Below are 10729 nucleotides of genomic sequence, written 5' to 3' on the forward strand. Positions count from 1 at the left end.
GCAGGCACACAGCAGTAGGTGCAAAAGGGAGTGGGGACGTGACGAGCTCAAATAAAAGCACATACAAGCAGGACAAGGTGTGCAGGAGTCCAGTGATTTCAAACAAAGCGACTCTACCTTGTCACCAAAACAGTCCCCTATAGTTCAGCAAATAGAGTTGAATCCTAGCTTACCTAGAGTAGGCTCATTTAAACAACCGCTGGGCATCTAACTGGCCAACAAATAAAAAAAAAATCGAAAACACCTCCAAAAAACTCTCCAAAGACACTCACTCCTTTAAAAAGCCCCAGCCTAGGAGCCACACACCAACCAAGGCTCCTACTCAACATGCATCTACCAAAAGAACATCAACAGTTTACACCACATTGTAGAGGATTAAAATAAAAAACGTGCAGCTTACCTTTCTGTCTGCTGGAGATGGCACTTCCTCCTTAGTATTAGACTTTTATTCCTTTGTACAGCTTGCTGCTGTGCTTGGCTATTCCTTGCCATGTGCAGAGACTGTTTTCTCTTAAAAAGAACACCCAAAGCCATAAGTAGTGTGTATCCAAAGATTGCAGCACAGGCTATGTCCCTTCCCTCTTCTGGAGTCACCTTTAAATGCATCTTTTACTGCTGCGGCACATTATATTTGCAGATCATAAAATCCACCTCCAGCGCTTTAGCAAGACTGTCCTGACATTACTGTTTTATGACCTTGACTTATTGTGGTCACCTGGATAATATTTAAATCAACGTTATGGTCTCTCACTTCTATTAAACCCGTTAAGATTGTCTCCTAAAAGCCTTCCAAGAATAGAAAACCTAAATAATATTAATAAAATAGATATAAAGAGAAAACATTGAACGATGCCTGCCTGAGAACAGGTTTCTGTGCAAATGCAGTGCAAGAACAAGTCAAGTAATGTTAGGTCTACGAAATTTATTTTTTTTTCTCCACAAAGGAAAATACATGCAAAAAAGTACACATACATAGTGTATTTAAATAACAGACACGAGAAATGTATATTTTAAAGGATTATCAATACTGTTTTTTTTTTTTTTTTTTTATCTTGTATCACTTAAATATGCAGTGGACCAGTTAAAGAAACTGCATACGATATATATTTATATATATTTATATATGTATATAGAATGTCCATAACCTCACTGCAACTTCTCATTTACAAACATTTAAAATTTCCGTTAGCTCATTCGGATTTCAGATACAATATACAGGTTACACTGATGTAAGAAAGCGAACTTTTTATTTCTCTCTTTTTTTTTTCTTCTTTAAATAGATTTTAACGCATATGTTTATTTAAAGCACCGTATGGCAAGATGTGTGATAACATGTTTTTTTTTTTTTTGTTGTGCTGGATGTAAATAACTTAAAAAATACAATTTCAGTAGCTGGCTCACTGACCATCTTTACATAGAAACAAGGATGCAATATATATATGTTCATGCATTATACTGATGCACCCCCCACCCCCACCCCACTTCCTTATATCTACAAACTGCCGGTATGGAAAATAACAGAAAGGTCTACCTAGCCTTTCATACTTACTACTTGCTTCTCATAAGCGTTGCATTAATGACCTAGAAAATGTACAAGTGATGTTTAACCCTTTTTTTTTTGCTAAATTATCCCTAGTTGTTTATTGGTAGGGTGGGGATTCTGGGGGCTGTTTTGTGACCATTTTGCGGTTTTCTTTTCTCTTTTAAAGCTCAGGTAAAATTGAAATTTGAAGTCAGTTCTCGGATCCGGTTTTCCCTGTTCATTTTCTTCAGTTTCATCCTGCGGTTTTGAAACCAAATTTTCACTTGTCTGTCTGTTAAGTTGATACTCTTACTAATCTCTAGGCGGCGCTCGCGGGTCAAGTACATATTAAACAAGAATTCCTTCTCCAGTTCCAACGTCTGATGCTTAGTGTAAGGACACCTTTTCTTTCTTCCGCTCTTAGCTGTCAGCCAATTTCCTGTAGCGTTTTCTGCCTTTATATCCTCTGTTAAAGATAATATTTACATATAAGTATCCCTTGAAAGAGCTGATTAAAGATGCCCTATGACAAACATCTAAGTTATATGTTGGTATGACAATGACATCACAGCTAGAGCCAACTCCTGTCCTCTATTCAAAGGAATATACAAAGATGTACAGAACAGCAGTGCACAATGCCCCAGCCCCTCTAGCATAGCCCCTAATCCAGGCAGTAGACTGCAGCAATGAGATCAGACATTAGAACTTGGCAGAGACCAATCTGGTAACCGACATCTCACTTACATCAAATGCCTGCCCATCCTGCTCTGCTGATTCAATATCACACATATTTCTGACCATATTTCTGCAAAATCATGCGAACAAAGGGAGCTTTCACCTAAAGAGCATTACTGACATGCAGCAAAGAAAACCTTGCTTAAAATACAAAACTACCATGTGTGTTTTGGTGTTTGTGTGTGTGTAAGCAGATGACAGATAGCTAGATAGCTAGATAGACAGACAGACAGACAGACACACAGACAGACAGACAGACAGACAGACAGACAGACAGACAGATAGATAGATAGATAGATAGATAGATAGATAGATAGATAGATAGATAGATAGATAGATAGATAGATAGATAGATAGATAGATGGATGGATGGATGGATGGATGGATGGATGGATGGATGGATGGATGGATAGATAGATAGATAGATAGATAGATAGATAGATAGATAGATAGATAGATAGATAGATAGATAGATAGATAGATAAAACTCTACCCTATGAATGCTAAAGGGTATAGCCATCAGGCTAGACAGACTCTTTAGTTGTTGTTTTTTTAGTTTTCAGTATTTTAGTTTTCAGTTGTTTTTTTTTTTTGTATTGTCTGTGCTGTTTCTCTGTACAACAGGAGTAAGTATAGAGAGCCAGTGCTAATAAAAGTAAGTTGGTGGGATCCCAAGTCTGCACATGTGTGTGTAGTATTTTACTACACACATGTGCATGCTTCAGACACCACCTACTTCCATTTATTAGCACTATCTCTCTATACTTCTGCTGTACAAAGAAAAAAGCACAGGCAATACAAAAACATAAAAACAAAATAAAAACTAAAGTGTCTGTCTGCCAGCGTATAATACAATTGGCTCAATTCACAAAGCTAACACACCAGCAAAAGGATAGGTATTTTCTAAAACGTGGTACATATTTTCAGCCAAGTCTAATGAGATTTGAACATTGAAATCATGTGGCTAACATTAAGATTTGTATTCATGTGTTAAAGCTTTGTGAATCGAGCCTATTAGGCTCCATGCACACTGGGCTTAATATAATGGCAATTTCTTTGGCAGCAAAAAAAAAAAAAAAAAAGCAAAACGCTCATATAAAGCATTTTATTGTAATAAGCATGAGATGCGGCAGCACAAAAGGTGTAAAACAAAGTGTGTCTAAATATATATATAAAACATTCCAATGCACACTCATGCATATCAGTGAAAAATTATACTGCACATATACTGTATATACATATAGGCTATTTATCTGCTTATTGTAATTTATGTGTGTGGCTATAGACATATATAAACTCATACATATAGAGATATTAGGGAAATGTGTGTGTGTGCCTAAGTAAAAGCTTATAAGTAGAAATGTTAAAAAAATGTATAAACACATTTAAATTTCTAACATTCATAAACACTCTCCCAAAAGCATGAGGTGCCTTTTATGAATATTTTTACTTTGTGTAGTTGGCTATACTATGCTCACCATGTGTATCTATATATAGAATAGCATGGAGTGTGTGTGTGTGTGTGCCCAAGTAGGAAAGTATATGGAGAAATGTTTAAAAAATGTATAAACACATTTTAGATTTCTAACATTCATAAACACTCTCCCAAAAGCATGAGGTGCCTTTTATGAATTTGGTTACTTTCTGTAGTTAGGTATACTGTGCTTACAGTGTGTATATATGTAGAATAGCATTGAGTGTGTGTGAGTGTGTGTGAGTGTGTGTGTGTGTGTGCCTAAGTAGAGATGTATAGGTAGAAATGTTGAAAAATGTATAAACTCATTTAGATTTCTAACATTCATAAACACTCTCCCAAAAGCGTGAGGTGCCTTTTTTGAATTTGGTTACTTTCTGTAGTTAGCTATACTATGCTTACCGTGTGTATATATGTAGAATAGCATTGAGTGTGTGTGAGTGTGTGTGAGTGTGTGCCTAAGTAGAGATGTATAGGTAGAAATGTTGAAAAATGTATAAACTCATTTGGATTTCTAACATTCATAAACACTCTCCCAAAAGCACGAGGTGCCTTTTATGAATTTGGTTACTTTGTGTAGTTAGCTATACTATGCTTCCCGTGTGCATGCATGTAGTACAGCATTGAGTGTGGTGTGTGTGTGCCTAAGTAGAGCTGTATAGGTAGAAATGTAAAAAAATGTATAAACTAATTTCGATTTCTAAAATTCATAAACACTCTTCCAAAAGCATGAGGTGCCCTCTATGAATATGGTTACTGTGTAGTTAGCTATACTATGGTCACCATGTGTATCTATATGTAGAATAGCATGGAGTGTATACAAAATGCATGTTAACACAAATTCATTATCTCAGGTACCTGCATACACCAAGAAGGTTTTAAAGGCTATTTCTGTTATAGTTGTGTATGAGTACACAATTCCTTGCACATACTGCTGCTTACTATCTGTATTGCTGTTTATCGATCTATTTATCTACATATCTTTCTATCATTACATATCAATTATTAATGGTAAGAATGTAGTAAGTTCATAACTGTGTGTGTATGTGTGTGTGTGTGTGTGTGTGTGTGTGTGTGTGTGTCTGCTCGCCTTGGTGTGTTCTACAATATAATAGAATACATGATTGCTAAATGGAAAACACAAAAAAATACACAATAATAAGCAAGCATAAAGTACATACATAAACACTTCAATATCAGGGGCTCAATGTTTGTGTCGAACCTGTTATTTTAGAAACCAGTCATATATATATATATATATATATATATATATATATATATATATATATATATATATATATATATATATATATATATATATACAGTGCTTGCATGTAAAAGTTTGTGTAATATAAACAGCTACATGCAATGTAAGTTCATTAAGGACACACATATGACACACTTATGCCAACAACAGTGACACATCAACGCAAGTCTGCTGCACCATGTGAAAGCCATTATTCAAGGTGTCTATGCATATCATATCATTATGCAGATGATAACAAAAGTATTTTTTACACATCAGGTCAGCTGAAACACACATCTGTTCACTCATCATTTAACATTTGCTATATTTGCTGTGTTACAATCTTTTGTTGTTTACCCATGCTTTTATGAGTGCCATTTATGTAGTATAGTATGCATGGCGCTGAAGACAAGAAATTTGCCTTTTTTAGCTCTGGGAAGTAAACATTTAAACAATGTTGAACCATAAATGTATACAAACAAAGGAAGACATTACACAGCAAGATGAATAAACAGGAAATGCACACCAGAAGCAAATAAAACAAGCCAATAGTATAACAAAGCAGCATCACAGGAGCTACAACAAGATCCACACACACTCAAAGTCTCCAAATCAGCCAAAAAAAAGTCTAACTCAGCTAAATGACATTTCAAGGTTTACACATTGACAAAAAGACCTCTTTTCTGGGTGTATGTGTGGAGATCGAGGGCACATCTGGAAAAAGATGCATGGATATTGCCTCGTATTTAATTCATTTGCTTTGGTAAACTTGACTTTGGTTTTATAAATACTATGTTCAGAAATAGGAAGCACATGATTAAAAAAAATGTAAAACAAGTTAGCTTAAACCAAAGAGAAATAAAACTAAAAGAAAAAGAAACACAATTTCCTGTACATAAGTGACAAACACAAGTAAGAAGTCCTTTAATTTGCGCCTTTGTACAAACAGGTTTCAAAGCTTTCAGATCTCCCCCAGACATAAACATGGCTTGTAGCCTTACTACTGTGTTTACAACAGATATGGCTGCCTTCAATGTGCTGCAATACCAATTACTTTAGTGCAGCAATATAGCAATAAAAGCGGCAATCTGCGAAATACTTCTATGGAAAAAGGGCTTCTATTGCTCCTAGATGAGACAGAGTTATATTTGAATATGCAGTAACAGCAACTGAAGGTTTGTCTTTAGGATAAATACAAAAAAAGGAATTACAAAAGTACTTTTTTCAGTTATAGTACTAGTTTACTCGAGGACATTTTTGGTCCACCTCACCATAATGTGGGTTTTTTATTTTTTATAGATAGCAAAAAAAGAAAAAAGAAATGAATATATATATATATATATATATATATATATATATATATATATATATATATATAGTTTTGCATATATATTTTAACAATATATATATATATATATATATGTACAGGTGATACTTTAGGAACTCAGACATAAGCAATTATAGAAATACAAAATACATGTATGTATATATATATATATATATATATATATATATATATATATATATATATATGTATATACATGTATATGTATATGTATATATATATATATGTATGTATATATATATATATATATATATATATATATATATATAAATATATATATATATATGTGTGTGTGTGTGTTTATACATATATATATATGTATATATGTATATACTATATATAAATATTCACACACATGTTTGTGTGTTGTAGAAAAAAAATATATATGTATATATATAGTTTACAACATACAACATTTCAATGCACACATGCAAATCGGTTAAATATTTTACTATATATATATATATATATATATATATATATATATATATATATTACATTTCAATGCACGCACATGCATGTCAGTTAAACATTTGACTATATATATTTATATATCATTTTAATGCACACACATACATATCATGTGTGTATGTTACTTTTTTAATTTATTGTTCATGCAGAGACTTATAACAAACCACAAAACAACAATCAAACGACAATCCTAACCACAAATAAAGCAAAGAAAAAAAAAAGATCATCAACATGATTTTGTTCCCAATAAAAATAAGAAAGAACACAGCAAATATAGCAAACAATGGTCATAAACGTTTTATACTTCAGGCGAATACAAAGAATTGTATTTTTAATTTTCAGTGGGTTTTTTCCCCACGTTTAGGAACAAGATTTTACTAATGCAAAGAAAGAAAGAAAGAAAGAAAGAAAGAAAGAAAGAAAGAAAGAAAGAAAGAAAGAAAGAAAGAAAGAAAGAAAGAAAGAGATAGGCAAACAGTTGAATAGGAGAAATAGAAGAGATAGATAGATAGATAGATAGATAGATAGATAGATAGATAGATAGATAGATAGATAGATAGATAGATAGATAGATAGATAGATAGAAAGAAAGAAAGAAAGAAAGAAAGAAAGAAAGAAAGAAAGAAAGAAAGAAAGAAAGAAAGAAAGAAAGAAAGAAAGAAAGAAACAAAAATAAATATATAGATAGGCAAACAGTTGAATGGGAGAGATAGAAGAGATAGATAGATAGATAGATAGATAGATAGATAGATAGATAGATAGATAGATAGATAGATAGATAGATAGATAGATAGATAGATAGATAGATAGATAGATAGATAGATAGATAGACCGATAGACACATAGACAGGTAGATCTGATTCATTCTATCTAATGCTGTGCTTTATAAAGTTTGTCATTTCTGATCGTCACCTGTCTACCTTGGTGTCAATGATTGCCGCCTGCTGCATGCGGCAAAATGTGAGGAAAGTTTAGCCTGCCCCGGTGCGGCACCAGCACAGACAGGAGGGCAGAAGGTCCCTTACCTTTGGCTTCGTTGTCAGAGTTGTCAGTGCTGGTGTCAGTGTTCTTGGCCAGCTCCTTGTCTGCTGCCTCGGGTGCTGCTAGCTTGGCAGCTGGGAGGCTCTTCTCAGTTTTGATCTCATTAGCAGGGGCATTGGTGGGGTTGGTGCTGAGGTTGGTGGCCAAGCTCTGGTTATCCGTCTTTGTGTTCTCGGGGAAGCCCACCTTGCCCCCAACTGATTGCTGCTGCTGCTGCTCCAGAATCTCACTTCTTGGGTTCAGACTCGTCCTGTTGTCAAAAGTTGCCTCAAAGTCGGCTGCATTGTGGTTCTTTTCCAATGAGTAGCCTTGGCTGGCTCGGTAGTAGCTGGGCACAGGAACCTCATGGTCACCGGACCGGGAGTCGGGCATCTGGTTGGGGTAGAGAGCAGTCTCTGTGGCATTTTTTGCCCTTTTATCAGCACTGTACATACAGCAAACATTTTCCTCCTTGACATTGGTAGGGAAGGAGCAGGAGGAGAGCTGCCTTGCAACAGGTTGCTCAATCCTGTAAGTATTTTTGGGGTCACACCAATTGTCCAGTTGAGATAGGTAAGATGGGTAGGAGTTGAGAGACAAGCTGGGGTTATTCACCTCGTCCCTTTTGGAAAGAGACGGGACAATGCCACAGTTTCTCATCATCCCACAGCTGAAATCGTTCCCAGACTGCATATACATCCCTTGGTTGGAGGAATAATTCTCTCCTCTGCAGCTACCGGCCAACGAGTCCATCAAAAACGAGTTAGGAGTCACATTGCTGGGACATGACATTTTCAGAGAGGCTTTTTAAAGAGGAATACTACAGCCAGAGGCTGACATCTTTTTTTTAGGGAAAAATATCAGCACCATAATTATCCACGCATTGGCCCCACCACGTGACTCCCAGGCCAATGAGGATTGAAAATGGCCTTGGTGATTCAGACGCAGGTGACGTCACAGGGGTCAAGTTGTCGGGAAAGAAGAAAATGAACGTGGAGCAAGAGCGCCATCTATCCGATTTTGGGAGGTATAGAACCGGGGGACCTTCAAATTGAACAAAGGAGAACGCTTCGGTTTGTTTACCAATGAGCCAACGCAAGTCCAGGGAGAAGAGGACAAGATCAAGAGGTAACGTTCAAATTCAAGAAAAAAGCTTTCATCATAGCAAGCAAAAGCCTTCAATGCATCTCACCCTTACATCAGACTAGAGTTTAACTTTATTTTCCTGTCCATTAATGGGCAGAAAACACAGCACAACCTCCCTCCACTCAGGATTCACTGGTGTGCCGGCGATAACTTCCATTTTTCCTTAAACTCTACCTAAACCAAACCTTGACGAAGCTTCCGATTTCCATTTATGCTTTTGTTTTACATGTATGCAATTAAAACAACGAAAAAAGAAATGAAAATTGGCCTCCAAGACCATTTTATTTGTCAAAATAGACGTGCACATGCTAATGTAAGTCACAGGGACCCTCCCCTGACTTCATTATATTCTGTATGATATTAGCATAAAAAGTAGACACAAGAAAACTTATTTCTTCCAGCTATTCTTTCCTTATTTCCATGATTAAAAGACATTTTTTTTCATCAGTGTAATTATTTCACGATGACCATTGTTATGCATTACCTAATGGACATTTACCAGGGACTTAAGTGTTTATTAATTAGGCTATTGTTTCAATTAATAATATACAAAATGCAAGCACAGTTGTGCAAATGTTGATTTCTACAGAAAATCCTTTCTTCTTTTTTTTTCTATTTTTTTTTTAATTAATTTAAAAGCATATCTATTTATGTGTAATATAATAATATCCACGATATAGATTTAATAAAATAATTAGAATGAGTAATGCAAAGTCACAGATGCAACAATATGATTACTTGTTAAGCTTTAATTCAAAAGAGGATTTTATTTTTATTTTTTTTCCTAAAGCACCTGAATTTCTGCATATAAGTTACTATTTATTCAGCTATTTTTCCATTGTGTGACATGCATTTCCTTTTTCATACCCCTCCATAAAATCCTAAAACGCACGAATGTTGAAGGAATGCCTTTGTTCTTTCACAGTTCTTCTAAATAGTACAATTTGTATTTTATTAGGCCGGAGTGAAAATGTTTACAACTTAGGTATACATATGTGTCCCAAAAATAAAAAAAAAACTGTGTTGGGCTGTTTAAGGTTTATTTTTCTGCTTACCTTGCCATGGCTGAAATTAGCAGCAAAGAAAGAACATACAAAAACAATTAGTGCTAGACTTCCCTCAATCTGTCTCAAGGACACTCAACTCCATCAACGCCAAGTTGAGCAATGTGCATTTCCAGCCAAAATATTTTTTCTACCAAAATCCTGACTCCTGGCTATGGCCAAGTGTATTACCTATGCATTAAAATAAATATGAAGAATTCAGTCCTATTACAGTTAAAAAAAAATGTCAATTCTGTGCAGCTTTTTACCTTGTAGTTTTGGTGGGTAGTTCACGATCCTCTTTTGTGAAAACACAGACAAGTTTCCGCTGGCCTAGACCCTAAAACTATATATGGCGTGTTCTCTTCACCTATAGAAAACAGTAAAACCCTTTACTCCAGACGCCATTTGGTTTCCTTAGAAAGCTATTTGAGGGTTTATGGCCTCTATTTGTGTTAGTTGCATGGACTTTTAAAACTGTCTGCTAGAAATCGTTTGGGTTTATGGTAAGTAAAGAAAATTTCACATTATATTTATAAGCCTGGGATAAAAATTTAGTGTGGACACTATCTTTTCTTTTTTAATTTATTGATGATAAAATGAGAAAACCTGTTTTTTATATGATCTCTATTTCTCTCTCTTTTTTTTATTTTATTTTCAGTGGTAGCATATCAATTTACAGGATTTACAGCAATTTTATGCTACCCACCCCATTGCTAATGTACCT

At 35.0% G+C, this 10729-nt stretch overlaps 1 protein-coding gene across 1 annotated transcript; it reads right to left on the reverse strand.

The window, feature by feature from the left end:
* Positions 1-1034: 1034 nt before the first annotated feature.
* On the reverse strand, positions 1035-8711 carry HOXC10 (homeobox C10). The gene is made up of 2 exons (XM_082247105.1): positions 7819-8711; positions 1035-1988 (listed from the first exon to the last, which is right to left on the reverse strand). Exons 1-2 carry the CDS (start codon positions 8603-8605, stop codon positions 1711-1713), a joined length of 1065 nt encoding a protein of 354 aa, XP_082103231.1. The 5' UTR covers positions 8606-8711; the 3' UTR covers positions 1035-1710.
* Between the last annotated feature and the right edge of the window lie 2018 nt (positions 8712-10729).

The sequence above is a fragment of the Pelophylax lessonae genome (assembly GCF_965119305.1).
Source record: "Pelophylax lessonae genome assembly, chromosome: 2".
In the NCBI taxonomy this organism is placed as follows: Eukaryota; Metazoa; Chordata; class Amphibia; order Anura; family Ranidae; genus Pelophylax; species Pelophylax lessonae.

Bases quoted from the DNA above. Each gene is read 5' to 3' on its own strand.
- HOXC10 (XM_082247105.1), bottom strand. From the start codon at position 8,605: ATGTCATGTCCCAGCAATGTGACTCCTAACTCGTTTTTGATGGACTCG. The intron at 1,989-7,818 runs GTAAGGGACCTT...TATCTTTAACAG, and splicing joins CTCTGACAACGAAGCCAAAG to AGGATATAAAGGCAGAAAAC.